The 19,846-nt window shown below is 41.8% G+C and overlaps 1 protein-coding gene across 2 annotated transcripts in view; it reads right to left on the minus strand.

Annotated features, from left to right (window-relative positions):
* Window positions 1-19,846, minus strand: part of GALNT7 (polypeptide N-acetylgalactosaminyltransferase 7) — a 158,439-nt gene that overhangs the window by 74,525 nt on the left and 64,068 nt on the right. For both annotated transcript variants that reach the window (XM_069977814.1, XM_069977813.1), the window contains exon 2: window positions 17,496-17,953. In XM_069977814.1, coding sequence (XP_069833915.1) covers window positions 17,496-17,953 — 458 coding nt within the window. The remainder of the gene's footprint in view (window positions 1-17,495; window positions 17,954-19,846) is intronic.

A 19,846-nucleotide genomic window follows, 5' to 3' on the forward strand; every position in this document is an offset into this window, starting at 1 on the left:
AATCTACTCTCTCTCAGAAAGTTCTTAAAAGGGGTTGGCAAGCTTCACACATTTTGTAAAACTCCATTTTTGTCTACAGTAAGGCACTTACCCATAGAGCGCCTTCACTGGAGGCCTTTTCTTAATTACCATGCCGCACCTGTACCCCCACTGTGTTTTCAGGCTGCCTCTTCTCTAGCTTTTATTCAATTTGAAGGAGGCAGCGGCCTGAAGATATAGCGGCACCAGTAGAGTAGGACTGGAGATCCGGTGGAGTGTGGGATGCCAGATCACATAGCAGCTCTGATGGTATATATGCACTGCTTGTGTGATCTGGAAATTGACAGCACAGATATATCCAAATCTGTGGTATCAGTTTAACTTTTGCTATCACCCACACATCTACTGTTTTTTGCCACAGTCTAAAAGATGTGATCAGCTGAGGATCGGTCATTTTCCCACACCTCGGCTGATCACTGTTACACAGGCCAATTATTGGCTAAAGGACCATTTCTGGACAACAATTGACCGTGTAAAAGATAATTTATACTGCACTCAAGGAGGGCATGCACTATAGATTATGCAGAGTGGCATGTATTGCAATACGCTTCCTCAAAGGAAGTCATGTATGAGCACAGAGGGGCTGCCCACCATGACAGGGGGATCAGCAAGGTCAGAGCAGCAGCATAATAAATAAAACAGGCCTGCAGTGAAGGCACTCTCTGCAACTAAGTGCATCACCATAAACATGGAGGTCCAAATACTGGGACCACCCAGCAATCAGCTAGTTATCGCCAATCCTGTGGATAGGAGGACATAACGTATGATGTTGGGATAACTCTTCAAAGCAAAATAAGGCTTGCTGCCACAATACTTTGTTTCTTTGTAAAACAGGAAACAGTTTACCATGTGGTAAGTGTATTTTTTTTTGTTTACTTTATACTGCTTATAAAGCAGTATAGCAATTCTAGCTGCATATTTCTGTCACTGATCATTCTCTTCAGGAACTCATCTCTTACTTTCCTTCGTGAATTCTTACCTTTTCCGGTTAGAAATATGCAGAATTGGTCATGTATATGCACACTAAGAAACCTATTATTACAAGTTTGTTGAGCTAAAATCCCCAGCCAATAGCTGTGTATCATCTGAAAGCGCCTTTTGCTTATACATTTTACGAATGCATAATTGCACTTTGGCATTCAGATTCACTACATACTCTTCTCATGCAGACCAGAGCTGGCAGCCAAAGCGTGTAAGAAGTATGTAGAGAGGGAATTCCAGCCAGAGAAGGGAAGGCCCTGCATGCCTAGTAGCCAGGGACTGTGATAGCAGGAGTAATTACCGCCAGCTTATTTCATTAAGCGGTATCAGACATGCAATTATTGTAGTGATGTAATTAAACAACTCATCATATTGCTGCTGAAAGCACAAGCTCTACGGTCGAGCTGTTCTGGGCAATCTTCTTAGCCAAGATGCGATTGTCTGGAATATTAAAACTTCGGTTTAGAAGACACTCAGTTCAATTTATGGACTTAAAAGGGATTGATTTGATGGAAAAACTCAAAGAAGTTTTCTTTGATTTATGCAAAGATAAACCTTTTTATAGCACAACTTTTTTGATGCTTGTGATATAAATTTTACACACCAAATACACAAATAAATAAAGCAGAAAAAAATAATGTTTTCATAGTATTATGTTAGTGTACTAACTTACCCATTATATAACTTGTGTATGGCATTTTTTACCAGATTGTAGCTCTGCAGGCTCAATCTTGAATTTTCAGTTGGAGGACGTTAAAGAGCAGAACTGTGCAGTGTAATCTGTGAATCTAGCAATGGATTAAATGGAAAATTATGTGTCTCTTTCTACCTCTGTCTCACAGCTTACTACTTCCTTCTCTGTAGACTTTTATGGCAGCATGGAACCCCTTCCTCATTTGCCAATAGTCCACTTAGTCTCTGAAGACTTTCGATTAAGTTCACAAAAGATTGGTGACCATTTAAACTTCCAATAATTGTTACTTTTCCCCCAGAGTAAAGTTGCATAGTTACAGCAATATGGCTCAACCATTTCACTGATCTGTGAAGCTTATAATGTTCAGATAACAGTTACAGAGGACACATACAGAGATCAAATTATTTGGTTCAATAGCTGAATTACTAGACCTGCTAGAAGTGAGTAGGAGACTACGCCAACTTCAGCAGCCTATGCTTATAGTGCCCACCCTGATCCCTTTCATTAACCCTTGCCCCAACATGGTGTCCTTTATCTCCAGAACATACATTACCACCTTTCATTATGTTATCTTTTCCTCCAAGGAAAAGTATCCATTACAATACAGAGGGTATACTTCAAGTGAAGGAGAGACAGCAGGGCCCAGGTAGTAATCTGCCCAAACCTAGCTAAGGTCTTTAGAAAATAGTGCACTTCTGAGCTATACTATACTTAATGGAATCTCCCAAATACTACCAGAGCAGAAGGGTTTATTATCCTTTTGCATCATCAAATTTGCGATAAGAATACGGCCAAGACCAGGTGCCAATTTCTTCAACAACATTGCGTGGCTACTGGTGAAGAAATAGTGGCATGGTTTTGGTTGTATTTGTGGTTGCAAATGTGGTAATGTGCTCTACAAAATAAAAGTCTTTCATACATATTGTTCAACTTGCTTTAGGTACTGTGTTTATGTACTAATAATATAATATGTTACACAGTTTCACCAGGATAGGTATTGCATCAAAAGAGGAGTAATGCAAAGTAATGCAGGAAACTTATGTAACCTTCCCTTCGTTTAGCAGAATCAGAATATAATCAGGTCAAATACTATTGTGTCTTGTAAGGACAAAAACTGGCATACATGTGCATACAGCAACAATAAATGTGAAGACATCTAGGTTAAATTAATACCCAAAGCTTTCTAATTCTAATGTGCAAAGAAAGGATGCTTTTAGGAAAAAAGCCAAAAATATTATAAAAGTCTTCCACAGATCACAAACAAAATGCAATTGAGGATGACAAGGAAGGATTTTGCTAACAATAAAGTAATCTTCTGCTCTCAGGTGCAGTACATATAAATCCTCCACATACACACTGGTTACTCGGATTTGCTACAGTCGGCCTACATTTAATTACTAGTGCTGGCACACTGACAAGGCTGGATCCTAACCGGGCAAGCAGTGCAGATTAGGCCTTGTCTTCTAATTCTTACAATCGGTCATAACCAGTGTGCAGATTTTCTACTGGGATCCTACAGTATGAAGAATACTTTACAGAACAATGTATGAGGAATACCCTACAGAACAATGCATAAGGAATCCCTACAGTATGAGGACTACATGAGGAATTCCCTCGGAATTGAAGTTCTGCTGCAGCTTCTGCACACATGGCTTATAGTGAATGTACCAATCGGTACATCACTTTTTTTCTTTTTTTTTTTAATACAGTAGCAGATCGGAAATTTGTCACTGTTTGCCCTAGGGTAAAACTGACTTGTTATGCATGTTCCTCAAGTTGTTACGATTACAACGATATGTAACTTGTGTAACTTTTATTTTATTTGATGGCTTTTAACCCTTAGAGGACCGGGCCAATTTAAATTTTTGCATTTTCGTTTTTCCCTTCTTGTGCTTAAAAGGCCGTAGCACTTGCAGTTTTTCACTTAGAAACCCACATGAGCCCTTATTGATTGCGCCACTAATTGTACTTTGCAATGACCGGCGGAATTTTTGCATAAAGGACACTGCAAAACCAGAAAAAAAATTAAATGTGTGGTTAAATTGATTTATTATTATTATTTATTTTATCTGATGTTTTTTTAAAAATTCGAACCATTGTTAACAAATACAGTGGTACCTCGGTTCTCGAACTTAATTGGTTCTGGAAGGCAGTTTGAGAACTGAGCAGTGTCTTCCCATAGGAAATAATGTAAATGGGTTTAATTGGTTCCAGCAGCCACCAATAATTACCTACAGTACCCATATATTACATTGTATAGTGCCCAGTATAATCCCTACAGGACAGGACAGCACTATATACTGTACAGAATACTACACACAAGAAACATTCAACTTAACCCGCAATTATAGTACAGTAGTCACTAACTCTTCACTCATCCTTTACTGTATAGAGACCCCCCCCCCCCTCCCCCGCATCCCAGCACTGTAAGGGATGGGAGTGCACTGAGGGTACTACTACTGTACTGCATATGTACTCCAGCAGTTTTATACAGTACTGTACAGGATGGGAGATGGTGGTGCACTGACTGTACTACTACTGTACTACATATGCACTCCAGCAATCCTATATAGTACTGTACTGTATATGAAGCCTCACCAGTGCTAAACTCACCCATGTACAACCCACCATCCATGCTCACAAAAACGTTCAGATACAGAGTACTTCAAGACTGGTTGCCCGAAAACTGTTTGAGAACCGAGCAAGAGTTTGAGAACCAAAGCAGACTTTCCCTGAAAATACAGTTTGAGAACCAAGGTACCACTGTATATGTTCCTTAAAATCGCTATATTCCCATGCTTATAGTGCTTTTATCCTTTGGTCGATGGGTCTGTGTGAGGTTGCGCCAAGATCTGTACTTTTTATTGGTACCGTGATTGCGCATACACGACTTTTTGATCGCTTTTTATTACAATTTATCTGGATTTGATGCAACCAAAAATAGAATGCACAATTTTTCACTTTGGAATTTTTTGGGCGCTTACGCCATTTACTGTGAGAGATCGGGAATGACATAAATTAATAGTTTGGGCGATAACGCACGCGGCGACACCAAACATGTTTATTTATTTATAAAATGGGGAAAGGGGGGTGATTCAAACTTTTATTAGGGGAAGGGGATTTTTTATCAATAAAAAAAAAACTTTTTTCTTTTAAATTACACACACATACTAGAAGTCCCCCTGGGGGACTTTTAGTTTTACTATTCTGATCTCTCGTTGAGATCTATGCAGTATAGTTATACTGCATAGATCAATGAGATAGGCATTCTATTGCTTTCAGCTGCTGCAGCCAAAAGCAATAGAGTGCCGAGCCGGGATCAGCGCCATTACGGTGCAGACCCCGGCCGCCAATAGATGTGGGGATTGCTCCTCCGCGACCACATCGCGGGGGGCCATCCCCCCCACTAGACACCAGGGAAGTGGCAAAGGTGCATTTTAAATGCAGCTGTCAGCTTTGACAGCTGCAGTTAAAAGGCTAATTAATGGGCACGGGGATTGGAACGTGCCCACTAATAGCCGCGGTTCCAGGGCTACAGATAGCACCCAGGACTGCTGCGGTTCAGAGCGGGGTCGCTGTGTGACCCCTCTCTGAACGTCCCCACCCGCATGAGGACGTACAGGTACGCCCTCATGCGGGAAGTGGTTAAACAAACATTTCTGGACCATTGTAACTTGAGATCAGACTCAACACACTATGCTATAGACATGCAGGATTTGTGGCACATTTGAATAACAAGATGATAGATCAATACAAATGGCCATTTCACTGGTAAAACCGCAGTATTAGTGAAGTGCAAGCAGTAATTGGCTGTCTAGTATTTCCTCTACAATACTACATGTCCTGTACTGCTCTTTTCCTGCGCCAGGATGAGCTGCTCCTTTGGGCACCAGGTTGACAGCAGCTTCACTTTATTTTTCTGGGACCCTGTCTGCACTATACAGGACCCTGAAATTGTTTTGCTCGTCTACATAGAAAGTAATTAACAGTGTCTAGTAGCTCTTACTGACTGTTGTATGTAAGGACTTGCCTTACCCATATTAGTTATCTGCTTATTATTCTTTAAAGCGACTCTGTACCCACAATCTGACCCCCCCAAACCGCTTGTACCTTCGAATAGCTGCTTTTAATCCAAGATCTGTCGTGGGGTCCGTTTGGCAGGTGATGCAGTTATTGTCCTAAAAAACAACTTTTAAACTTGCAGCCCTGTGCCCAACGAGCGTGGCCTAGATTGTGTATGCATTAGGTTAGCACAACCTCTCTGTCCCTCCTCATCATTAGGAATGCTCCAGGCAGATTGTCTCCTATTCCCCACCTGTGTTAGCCCGGCACATGGGCTGGATCGTTAAGGCACCTGTGCAATGTTCAGATAGGAGAAAATGTTCCAGTGGCATTCCTAATGATGAAGAGGGTGGGAAGGAGGGACGGAGGGATGGTGCAAAGTTAGGGCACAGATATTCTAAGCCACACCCGTTGGGCACGGGGTTGCAAGTTTAAAAGTTGTTTTTTAGGACAATAACTGCATCACCTGCCGAACGGACCCCAGACAGATCTTGGATTAAAAGCAGCTATCCGAAGGTACAAGTGGTTTGGGGGGGGGGGGGGGGGTATAGAGTCGCTTTAAATCTCCATTATTTTCTCATTTTAGGATGAAAGTTTCAGAACCAATTAACAGTTTTCATTAGAATTATGGTCTCAAGATACCATATTTTCAACATACAATTGTCGTCCTGGAACCTATAATATTGTAACTTGAGGGACCACTGTATATGGAAGCTCAAAGCTGTAAATGTACATTAGTGGCATAGCACAACTCACAGCAATGGCCAGGACTGGGAACATTCTCATTCCAGCCAATAAACCTCTGATCCTGTACTCGACAGACCACAAGGACCATCCAGAGATAAATCTCCCCCATAACTCTAAGAATTTTATCAAACATGGTGTAAAGTGAAACTGACTCAGTTGCCCCTAGCAGCCAATCAGATTCCACTTTTCATTCCTCACAGACTCTTAGGAAAATGAAAAGTGGAATCTGATTGGTTGCTAGGGGCAACTGAGCCAGTTTCACTTTACACCATGTTTGATAAATTTCCCACTATATTCATACTCAAAACACATTATGCATTATTGCCCATGCATCATCATGACCATACCTTGCACTCAGTAGACTTTCTCCAATGTTCAGAGAAATGTTGTTATAAAACTGTCATATGCAAACTAAGTACAAATGGTCATGGGGTGAAAACTAGGGCACAGCTAGTCATGGGGTAGAGACTGGGGAACAACTAGTCATAAGGGTAGAAACTGGGGCATAATTAGTATCGAAGCTTGATTAACAAGTAAGGGGAGTGTATATATAATTGCCCTTCTCTATGCCCAGAGCAAGCACAGATTCTATTTACAAAACTTTTTTGCTTTATTTGTACTGAGAGGTTATAACAAGGGATAGTATAAGTCATTGTGTTGGAATTCTGCACGTGCTGGAGTAGCAATTGACAGTACTTTCATACAGCACTAACGCAGCACTGCAGCCCCTTAAAGGAACATTGCACTGAAACATAACTTTCCATACTTATTATCTATTAAGTCTCCTTCCCCCAGTTATGAGCTGCTCCTTTGGAGACGGCTGATGTAAACAAGTCCCTATCTGCAACTTTGTAATTTTAGGAGAATAATCAAGAGTGTGTTCATCAGCAACTTGAACTCAGACTAACCCTTCCAGCATTACAAAGAACCTACAAAGTTGCAGATAAAGCATGCCAGTGACTTGTTTACATCAGGCACCTGGAAGGGAGGGGGAAGGAGGGCAAGACGGAGAGAAAAGCTCAAACGCAGTTTTTTTGTGTCTTCAGCAAAAAGCAGCAGCTCAGAACTGAGGGAAGGAGACTGAAAATATAATAAGTCTGGAATAAACAGTCTCACTATGGGAAGCAACATATGAAAAGTTATGTTTGAGTGGAATACCCCTTTAACCCTTTGAGGACCAGGCCCAAAATGACCCAGTGGACTGCACAAATCTAAGAGCTCTAGCACTTTCAGTTTTCTATCTACAGGGCCATGTAATGGCTTGTTTGTTACAGGAATAGTTGTACTTTGTAATGGCGTCTTTCATTTTACCATAACATGTATGATGGAATCCCAAATATATTATTTATGAAGATAAAATAGGTGAAATCGTAAAAAAGAATGCAATATGGTAACGTTTGGGGGGGGGTTCCTGTGTCTACGTAATGCACTATATGGTAAAAGCGACATGATACTATTGCTCTATAGGTCAGTCCGAACACAACCATATGCAGGTTACACAGATTCTCTAATGTTATATATATTTTTTTAATGAAATCCTTTTTTTGGCAATTAAATATTAATAAAATGGGCCTATTGTTACGCTTATAACAGTTTTATTTTTTCACCTACGGGGCTGTATGGGGTGTCACTTTTTCCGCCATGATCTCTAGTTTTTATTAATACCATATTTGTGAAGATCTGACGTTTTGATCACTTTTTATTAATTTTTTTTTTATATATAATGTAACATAAAATCGGTAATCCTCTTTTCTTGTACGCCGTTCACCGTTTGCAATGACGCCTGTTATATTTTAATAGATCGGACAATTACGCACGCTACGGTATATTATATACTGCCCCATAATGCGCCCCATAGCTTTATTTCAGGGCAGTAAAAATGTATTTTCTTGTGCAATTACACAGGAAGTCTCTCAGAGTTCAGAAAGAATCTGCAGGAAGCTTTTTTCCCCTAGTGGCTGCGCTCCTTTAACCCAAATCATGCCAATCAGAGATAATATGTTTAGTAACAAGTCCAACAGGTCTGAGCTTAATGGTTTTTAAACACTCTATCATGTCTATGACCTGAACACACGTCAGATGCAGAAACTGCCAATAATACTACATGATCTGTTCAAGGGAATGTGGTGATATCTTAACTGTAATCACAAGTATTCAAAGAAGAGATCAAGTCAAAATAACTTTTTAGGACGTCCCACATAAGAAGATCGCCCTGCAGATCAAATTAAATGGTCTTAACAAATTGCGTGGTGCCACTTGCATTAACATCATAGCTTATTGCTCATTGGCAGTGGTGTTGTAAGGATCCTTCTAGACCTACAGATTTGTCGGCTCTGGGGGCCACAAACAAATGCAGATCAGAGAGATTAATGCTCGTTTGCTGTGAATTTACGGTGATTGAGGAATCAAATCCTTGTGACAATTGAAGGACCATGAGGTGGACACAGCAATGGCGGAGCATGACATCTGGCCACAAAAAAAAAAAAAAAAAAAAAAACACACACTAGACAACCCAACATAGCTTTTCTATACAAGCAATGATTATTCACAATACTTTTCCTGCCTTCAGCTATGCAGCAAAAATTTCCATTGGTCAGAACAATTTTAGTATCATAAATTATTACCTATAGTTCACTGATGATTTTGATGACCTTTCCTTAGGGATGTTTTCTATACTCATTACCATGCAACTATGTTGTGCATTCTTGCACATAAACCACACCATCACTTTACATAACAAAATGACCTCATCGTGTAGAATTACATTGAAAATGCAAAAAAACAGAAGCTCTGCAGAAAACGCTTACAGCAAAAACCAGCCAGGCAGCATTCCCATCTGTCCCCCCAGGAGGGCATAATCTACTACCAGGAACAATGTGACTGTGATGGAGTCTGTGCAAGCGTTTACTGCTGTTTTCACAGGAGAAGCACTGGCATAACACAGGAATAGTGATATATTGTACTGCAAGCATACATTTATCTACCAGATTTTACACACGTGCTAGCAGCTCTGAATGACCCTATACAGTCACCATAGAAGGACAGATATACATACAGTTTTTGGTGTGATTGTGTTTCTGTTTCTAATACACAGTTCTAAAGGTCTTAAAACCACTTCCTATTAAAAACCATGCTACTATATGTTTGGTGTACAGTGGTAACTTTACCTCTACTTACCACTTCCTTATTTACTCCCATCACATGCAAGTGTGTATTATAGCTGCCTGAAGACTAATATTTAGACTATGTACTTGCCTTTAATATGGCATAACATCAGAATATGACACCTGTAGAAGCATATGGGAAATTTAAGGCACCTTCATATGCCTTTGATTTTATATTGCAGAAAGTAACAGCAGCCCACACCAGATGCGGTATGTATAGAGGTGTTCTCCCCTAGAAGAATTGTTTTTAGGGGGAAAAACAGCTTTGTACATAACGTCCAAGACAGGGAATTTTACGGCTAGTTCTAGTTGACCATTGACTCTTATATTTTATTGCTATGCGAAAATCTGTTAAGTTGTGCTTATCCTCATCTGCTCATTTGGATTTCTATTCGCATACAAGCTGAAAATTACATGCAGATAGACACAACAGGCAGGTCTAAAGGTTAGATCAATCGGGTTCTGAGTGTTCCGACCCCCATTTATCTTTAGATATGGCCAGAAACATTATAAATTTATAGAGATAGCAATACAGAGATCACAGGGAGCTGGGGCTAAAGTGCTCAGCCTTTACATCTAGACATCGGTGGGGGTCTCTGACTTTTGACCTGTATTTGGGACAAGTTGGGTGCATATTGCACTTAGAGGGGGTCCAGGAATATAATAATCTATACTTTCAGTCCCCATGCCCCTGCAGCTCAGTATCACAAGCTCCCTCTCACTCTCTGGTCTCCCAATTTTCCCGTGTAACCATGACCTGACGAAAAAGACCCGCTCAGGAAGTCTGTGACTGTAATGGTGTCCCACCCCAGTCACTGACCGACTGAGCGGGCATACCTGAGCTGGATTATGACGTTGCAGGAATGGGAGCTTTAGGAGGCCATCTGGGGCCTGTCAGCAGTGATGCAGCTCTGCAGGGTGCATCGGGACAGGCAAGTATAAATTCTTTATTATGTTCTTGCATCCCCCTGCCCTGTTGGCCCTGGATTTTTCGTTTTGTCCAGACTTCTCTTTTAAGTGAACAGGGCAAGAAACTGTAGCCGTCCATGCAATAATTACAAAACAAAATAATACCTGCTAACTGTTTTGAGGGCCATGATGACCTTACAGGGGCCACTATAATTAATGAGTGAACTTGCCAAACATTCAGGTTCAGCTGAACCTGAACGCTTGGCATCTGACTCCCAGTGGCTGGGTGCAGCACCAGTGATACTTTTTTCTACAGAAGAAATCTCTTTGCCGGCTACACTTCTCTTGCTGTCATGTACACCAGAATCCTGCCGGAGCAGAATCCACTCAGTGTGAGCAGAGATATTAAGCACTCCATTTAGTGCATGGTGTATTAGATCAGGTTTATCAAGGGGCATTCCTCACACCAAGCCTTTTGTGCCTACTTTCTTGAAATCCATGCATATGCAGCTTAGTAGGGTTTGTAGCAATTGACTTCTCTTTGGCTGCAGTTGTTCTCCAAGCCCCGTTTCTCTGCATGCCTCCTTGCTGATTTAATCACTTGTATTCAATGTGAACACCTCTTTTGAAGTGACTTTTGTGTTTGAGAATCTAGCAAACAAACAAAGTCTGTGTGTAGTACTTCTAAAAGAAGAGTGCTAAGTGAAGGTGAGGGAAGAGGGTGCTCAGGGCAAAGTACTTGCACAACGCACACAGCATGTCAGACCTGGAGAAGTAGTAACTTCTTTGGTGTAATGTATAATGAAAGAAGCATGTATTTTTGTGTAACAATCTATTCTACATTGTCTACAGGCAACAGCTTTGATTTGTAACTCTTGCAGTCTATTATTCCAGTGCAGCTGGTTCCTTGCAAAAGAGATGTTACTGTTTCTATTGTAAATCATAAATCATGCAGCCATTGATCTGACTGTTTTCGACAGTAGCTGTATGATAATTCTAAAGCAAAAATATTTCCTAATGCAAAGAAGGTTTATTCAATGTGAAATACTGCCAGGGTTTATTTTTGTGCAAGGAATAAAACATGTGCATTTACATATGCCCCTTACAATGCCAGCCACATACAGGTAAACTGCTTCAAGCCAGGACGCTATAATAACCTGATGACTTCTTTTGGAAAAGGGCAGGGGATGTTTCTAACTAGATTACACGGGCTTTGTGTACTTTCTTATGATAAACTGAACAATAATATACAGCTTTGTGGGAGAAATGAGTAGAATCAGTCAGTTACTGGCCTAAATATCTGCTCATTCAGGTTTAGGGTACTATTACACCAACAGATCTGACGAAAGATTATCTGCCAAAGATCTGAAGCCAAACCCAGGAGTGGATGTCAAAAGATAAGAAATCCAGTCTTTCCTTTATAACCTGTTCTCTGTTTATAGTCTGTTCCTGGGTTTGGCTTCAAATCTTTGGCAGATAATCTTTCGTCAGATCTGTTGGTGTAATAGTACCCTTAGGGTCTATTCACACATCCTGTTCCTGTCCGCAATTGCGGATCCACAAAAAAATAGGACCAATGTATTTTAATGGACCCATACACACATCCGTGTTGTGTACTGGGCTGCAATCCGTTCCGCAAAATAAAAAAAAAAGGACAGGCCCTAGTACGGACAGTAACTGACACACCCAATACAACTCTATGGGGTCCGTATTTTACGGATGCAATACGGATGAAAATTTGCGGATTGCTTACGGATTCAAAATTGCGTATTGGAAAATATACTGACGTGTGAATAGACCCTAAGGAGTCCAGCTGGTGGTCCTGGTAATTGACAGCCTCTCTCATGTCACTAAGCATAGAGATATTCCTGAGTAAGACCACCCACTGGACTTCTAAACATCTGCTTATTGAAAACGAGTCCAGTGGGTGATTCTGACCAGTGATTTACAGCTATCTCTATGTACAGTCATACTAGGAAGATTGTCAAGTAATACTGCCCACTAGATTTCTATGTTTTTAATGAGCAAAGATCCAGATCTTCAACCTTACTATGTAACTAGATCAATATCTTACCAACTCTACTGAATCTTTTCCCACAAAGCTGTACATTGGTCTGCTCAGCCACTTCTGCTCCTATAGACTGGAAGGCATTTTAACAGGAAAGACTTAGATAAAGGGCATATGAAATGTAATGTTACTACCAATGGGTTTAATATGTCACCGGCATTGCATTTACCATAAAACAGATGTCAACTTGAAGGCATATGACTTTTCTGCTAGAAGTCTGGTGCAATGGCTTTTGTGGGTTACAGCTTGAACCCACAAAGGTCATATGGGAAATCCCAAGTGGTCTTGATTTATAAACTCATTGACAGACATGGGAGTTCCCCAACCACAACACAAAATATGTTAACCCCTTAGTGACCGCCGATACGGCTTTTTACGGCGGTCACTAAGGGTCCTTATTCTGCTGCCATCAGCTTTTTACGGCGATGGCAGAGAATAAGGCTGCGGGGCCGGGACGGCCCCCACCCCCTCCCCCCGGCTACCGGAGGTAGCTGAGGGGTTGGGGCAGTGTGTGGGGTCCGTCCCGGCCCCCCCGGCTACCGGAGGTAGCTGAGAGGTTGGGGCAGTGTGTGGGGTCCGTCCCGGCCCCCCTCCTAACCGACGATCGCCGCTATTAACGTTATAGCGGCGGCCGTCGGTAAAGGGGATTACCGGTGCTGCCGCCGCCTTTCATCTCCCCCCGCCGTGAATCTACGGCGGGGGGAGATGAAATAAGTGTCCCCCAGACCTCAGATCAGCCCCCCCTAGTAGGGCGATCACTAACCCCCCCCCGGCAGCCATCATTTCCAAGATGGCCGCCGCCATCGCTGTGAACCGACTAATGTCGGTTCACAGCGATGGAAAAGTTAAAATGAATGAAAGCCCCATGCTCTCCGCCACCGGAGGTAGCGGAGAGCATGGGGCAGTCATCGGGGACCCCCCTGTTGGGTCCCGGTACAAGCGATCAGTGGTATATACTATATACCGCTGATCGCTTGTACCATGTGCTCCTGGCACTTTTTATCCCCTGTCACCATGAATGATTGGTGACAGGGGATAAAAAGTGATGTCCCCCCACCCCCCCCTGTCACCCCCGTCCCCCAGTCACCCCCCCTTCTCCATATACTCACCTGATCCTGGAGCTCCGTCCTCCTCGACGTCCTGGCTGGTTATGACAACTCTGAAAATTTTAAGTGACAGAGACCAATTTGGTCTCTGTCACTGAACTATGATTACTGAGATAGAAAATATCACAGTAATCATAGTAATACAGTGAAAATGAATATGTAAAGTACAAAAAGTGACAAACATACAAAAAATAAAACACACACTTTTTATTATAGTAATAATTGCAGTTTACTCCCAAATTATCCCTAACCCCTCCCCAGATTACCCGTATTCACCGCACGTTGCCCGTAACCACCGCACGTTGCCCGTAACCACCGCACGTTGCCCGTAACCACCGCACGTTGCCCGTAACCACCGCAAATTGCCAGTGACCCCCTCCCGATTGCCCGTAACCACCCCAAATTACATGTACCCACCCCAGATTACCTATAAGCACTTCAGTTTATCAGTAACAATCCCAGATTGTCTGTAACCCTTCCAGGTTGCACATAACCCCCCCAGGTTCCCCGTAATCATGCCAGATTACATGTAACCCCCCCAGATTGCACGTAACCACCGCGCGTTGCCTCTGACCACGCCACGATGCCTCTGACCACGCCACGATGCCTCTGACCACCGCACGTTGCCTCTGACCACCGAACGTCGCCTCTGACCACCACACGTCGCCTCTGACCACGCCACGGCACATCTGACCACCCCAAATTGCCAATGACCCCCTCCAGATTGCGGTGCCCATGCCAGATTACAGGTATCCACCCCAGATTGCCTATAAGAACTTCAGTTTATCCGTAACCACCCCACATTGCCCGTAACCACCGCACGTTGCCCGTATCCACCCCAGATTGTCTGTAAGCACTGCAGGTTGCCCGTAACCACCCCACGTTGCTCGTATCCACCCCAGATTGTCTGTAAGCACTGCAGGTTGCCCGTAACCACCCCACGTTGCCCGTAACCACCCCAGATTGTCTGTAAGCACTGCAGGTTGCCCGTAACCACCCCACGTTGCCCGTATCCACCCCAGATTGTCTGTAAGCACTGCAGGTTGCCCGTAACCACCCCACGTTGCCTGTAACCAGCCCACGTTGCCTGTAACCACCCCACGTTGCCGTAACCACAGCAGGTTGCCCGTGACCACCTCAGGTTGCCCATAACCACCCCTGGTTGCCCGTAACCACCCCACATTACCTGTAATCTCATTTTTTTTATTTTATTTTAGTAACTGCGCTATTCTAATAACTATTACTAGCTGTGGTTTTGCTCCTGTAAATTGGCGCTCCTTCCCTTCCGAGCCCTGCTGTGTGCCCATACAGTGGTTTATGCCCACATATGGGGCACCGTTGTACTTAGGAGAACCTGCGTTACAGATTTTGGGGTACATTTTCTCTCCTGTTCCTCGTCAAATTGAGAAATTTCAAACTAAACCAACATATTATTGGAAAAATTCGAGTTTTTCATTTTTACTGGCCAATTTTGAATACTTTCCTCTAATACCTGTGGGGTAAAAATGGTCACCACACCCCAAGATGAATTCTTTGAGGGGTGCACTTTCCAAAATGGGGTGACTTTTGGGGGGAATCTATTCTGCTGACACTACAGGGGCTCTGCAGACGCACCTGGCGCTCAGAAACTTCTTCAGAAAAATCTGCACTGAAAATGCTAATTGGCGCTCCTTCCCTTCTGAGCCCGGCTGTGTGCCCATGCAGTGGTTTATGCCCACATATGGGGTACCGTTCTACTCAGGAGAACCTGCTTTACATATATTGGGGTGACATTTCTCTCCTGTTCCTCGTGAAATTGAGAAATTTCAAACTAAAGGAACATATTATTGGAAAAAATCGAGTTTTTCATTTTTACTGTCTACTTTTGAATACTTTCCTCAAAGACCTGTGAGGTCAAAATGCTCACCACACCCCAAAATAAATTCTTGGAGGGGTGCACTTTCCAAAATGGGGTGACTTATTGGGAGATTTTACTCTGCGGACACTACAGGGGCTCTGCAAACGCACCTGGTGCTCGGAAACTTCTTCAGCAAAATCTGCATTGAAAAAGCTAATTGGTGCTCCTTTCCTTCTGAGCCCTCCTGTGTGCCCATGCAGTGGTTTATGCCCACATATGAGGTACCTTTTCACTTAGGAGAACCTGCGTTACAAATTTTGGGGTACTTTTTTCCTCTTGTTCCTCATAAAATTGAGAAATTTCAAACTAAAAGAACATAATATTGGAAAAATTTGAGTTTTCCATTTTTACTGTCTACTTTTGAATACTTTCCTCTAATACCTGTGGGATCAAAATGGTCACCACACACCAAGATGAATACTTTGAGGGGTGCACTTTCCAAAATGGAGTGACTTATGGCGAGATTTTACTCCGCTGGCACTACAGGGGCACTGCAAACGCACCTGTCGCTCGGAAACTTCTGCAGCAAAATCTGCATTGAAAAAGCTAATTGGCGCTCCTTCCCTTCTGAGCCCTCCTGTGTGCCCATACAGTGGTTTACGCCCACATATGGGGTACCATTGTACTCAGGAGAACCTGCGTTACAAATTTTGGGGTACTTTTTTCCTCTTGTTCCTCGTGAAATTGAGAAATTTCAAACTATACGAACATATTATTGGAAGAATTCGAGTTTTTCATTTTTACTGTCTTCTTTTGAATACTTTCCTGTAATACCTGTGGGGTCAAAATGGTCACCACACACCAAGATGAATTCTTTGAGGGGTGCACTTTCCAAAATGGGGTGACTTATGGGGGGTTTTCTCTCTGCTGACACTACAGGGGCACTGCAAACGCACCTGGCGCTCAGAAACTTCTTCAGCAAAATTTGCATTGGAAAAGCTAATTGGCGCTCCCTTCCTTCTGAGCCCTGCTGTGTGCACATACAGTGGTTTACGCCCACATATGGGGTACCGTTGTACTCAAGAGAACCTGCATTACAAATTTTGGGGTGCTTTTTGTCTCATATTCCTTTTGAAAATGAGAAACTTTAATCTAAACGTATATATTATTGGAAAATTTAAATTTTCAATTTTTTTACTGCCTAATTGTGAATACTTTCCTCCAGCCCCTGTAGGGTTAAAATGCTCATTATACACCTAGATTAATTCTTTAAGGTGTGTAGTTTCCAAAATGGGGTCACTTATGGGGGTTTTCAGGATACCAGACTTCTAAATCCATGTAAAAAAAGAACTGGTCCCTAAAAAAATCAGTTTCACGAAAATGTGATAATTTGCTGATAAATTTCTAAGCCCCATAACACCCTAAAAAAGTAAAATATGTTTACCAAATTATGCCAGAATAAAGAAGACATATTGGTAATGTGACTTAGTAACTAATTTATGTGCTACGACTTTCTTTTTTTAGAAGCAGAGAATTTCAAAGTTCATAAAATGCAAATTTTTTTAATTTTTCATGATATTTTGATGTTTTTCACAAAAAACACACAAAGTAGTGACCAAATTTTACCACTAACATAAAGTGCCATATGTCACGAAAAAACAATCTTAGAATCGCTAGCATACGTTAAAGCATCACTGAGCTATAAGAGCATAAAGTGAGACAGGTCAGATTTTGAAAAATTAGCCTGGTCATTAAGGCCCAAACTAGCTGCAGCACGAAGGGGTTAAAAATGGACAGTGACACTGCTCATGACAAAAAAACAAACAACTTATTCATTAACTCTACGAAACCAAAGAAGTTTGAGGTTAAAACAAAAGAAAAAGCTTACTCTTCATGACGCAAGTCGTTGATTGTTCGGTCCAATGAGATCATATCACTGGCAACCATGTTAAATCCAAATTCTTTAATGCTGGCTTGGATGGATTCTTTGTAGTCTGAACCCAAGCTGAATGGCTTTCCTCCTTCTCCTGGTCCACCCACCACACCCTGGGGTTCTGGTTCTTTAGGTTCGAAGTTGCCCAAAACTCCTTGACGGAGCACTGGCATTGGATACACATGCTTCTGTGGCTTAAAGGTAAGGAACTGTCTCTGCATAAAGTTTTGTTGATTATTAACCTTCCCATTCAGGCGGTCTTGATCATTTTGGATCTTGTTCTTTCTACGGATGGACTCAAGGTCTACTTCTACACCCTCCACACGGGGCCATGGCACAACGGGCTGAAATTCATTTCTGGGGGCTAAATTATTTTCTACTTTTCCAGGCTGAGGGAAATTAGCATTTTCTTCCTGCAAAAATAATAAAAGAAATATGTTACTGAAAAAAAAAATCTAGTCATACAGTGTCATAGTCACCGCTGCCGCCCTACAAGATGGTTGTAAAGGTAAGTATGGGATGTACAGTATGTGCTTATTTTGTAAATATTACTTAGAAAGAAAAAAAAAAGGTCACACAATTTATGAGACTTTCAGGGAAATTAAAAGTCATAAAGGCTTTCAAATTGAAGAGCAGACCGAGCCACTTTAGAGATTATACTAGGAAATAGCATAATTAGCAGTGTACTAATACGGTATTATCGGAGCTGCTCTCTACCATTGGGAGCAATTTGATAATGGCCTCTAAGAATTACCCATGCTACTAGGGAAGCTGGAACTGTCATTAAAATAAGTCTTCCTAGGATCCTCTTAACACACAAATTGTTATGAAGCCAGTCAGCGCAACGTAACAGCACAGAGAAATCTCAATATAGTAGAGGCCTTTTTGCCAAAGTCCTACAGTGAAAGTGGTTTACTTAACTGTCTAATAATTCACTAAAAATATATTTTTTTTATAATATATATATATATATATATATATATATATATATATATATATACACACACATACAGTGGTACCTCGGTTCTCGAACTTAATTGGTTCCGGAAGGCAGTTTGAGAACCAAGCAGTTTGAAAACATAGCAGTGTCTTCCCATAGGAAATAATGTAAATGTGATTAATTGGTTCCAGCAGCCACCAATAATTACCTACAATACTCATTTATTACACTGATAAGTGCTCAGTATAATCACTACAGTAGAGTACAGCACTATACTGTACAGGACATTAAACATAAGAAATGTTCATCAGAACCAGCAATTATAGTACAGTAATCACCAACTCCTCACCCATCCTTTACTGTATAGCATCCCCCCCATCCAAGCACTGTAATGTATGGGAGATGGTGGTGCACTGCCTGTACTACTACTGCACTGTATATGCACTCCAGCAGTCTTATACAGCACTGTACTGTATGTGAAGCCTCACCACTGCTTAACTCGCGAGGTACAACACACCATCCACGCTCGCAAAAACATTCGAAAAACGTTCGAAAACCGAGCAAAGTTCGAATTCCAAACACTACTTCTGGGTAAATTTTCGTTCGAATACCAAGCAGTTCGAGTTCCAAAGCGTTCGTAAACCGAGGTATTACTGTATGTATATATATATATATATATATATATATATATATATATATATATATATATTTTTTTATTATTATTATTATTCCACTGCCATCCAAGTGCCCTCATTGGAAGTGGTGCCACTGCACTGGTTTTCTGTAGCAGCGAGTGGGTAATCTCAACTTGCCAAGCAGGGGATACAGGAAGGGTGGAAGTATTACAAGTAAGCTTTTTTAATGTTCTCCTTTAGGCAGGTTCCAGTCTCCACTTAATTTTTTTAAAATCTAGGAAAACCTGTTTAGCAACTAAAGAACTGTAATTATCTGCTATAAGTATGCACTTCCGGGTACACAGGTGGGTGGGGGAGGGGGGACACGGGGAAGGGGGCCATTCACAGACATAACATACATTACAAAGTTGTATAACTTTGTAATGTGTGTTATTCTGTGAATAATTCTTTACCGCCGCACTACCCCTTTAAAAAGTATGCCTTTTTTCAAGATTCCTTTAAGTTGGCTACACTGAAAATGCAGTGTGAACCCATCCTTAAAAAAAACAAAACAAAAGAAAAAACTTGTGCCAATGCCTAGCACCATGAACTTATGCCAATGGACACAGCATGTTTTATAGGGAATAGGTAAGTTAACCATATATGTTGGGAGATTTCCTGGAGTATACACTGAATGAACACCACATGCATGATGTGAACATAGCCAAACACATGGTTATCTCCTGTATAAG

This window comes from Dendropsophus ebraccatus, chromosome 7 (assembly GCF_027789765.1).
Source record: "Dendropsophus ebraccatus isolate aDenEbr1 chromosome 7, aDenEbr1.pat, whole genome shotgun sequence".
NCBI classification, from domain to species: domain Eukaryota; kingdom Metazoa; phylum Chordata; class Amphibia; order Anura; family Hylidae; genus Dendropsophus; species Dendropsophus ebraccatus.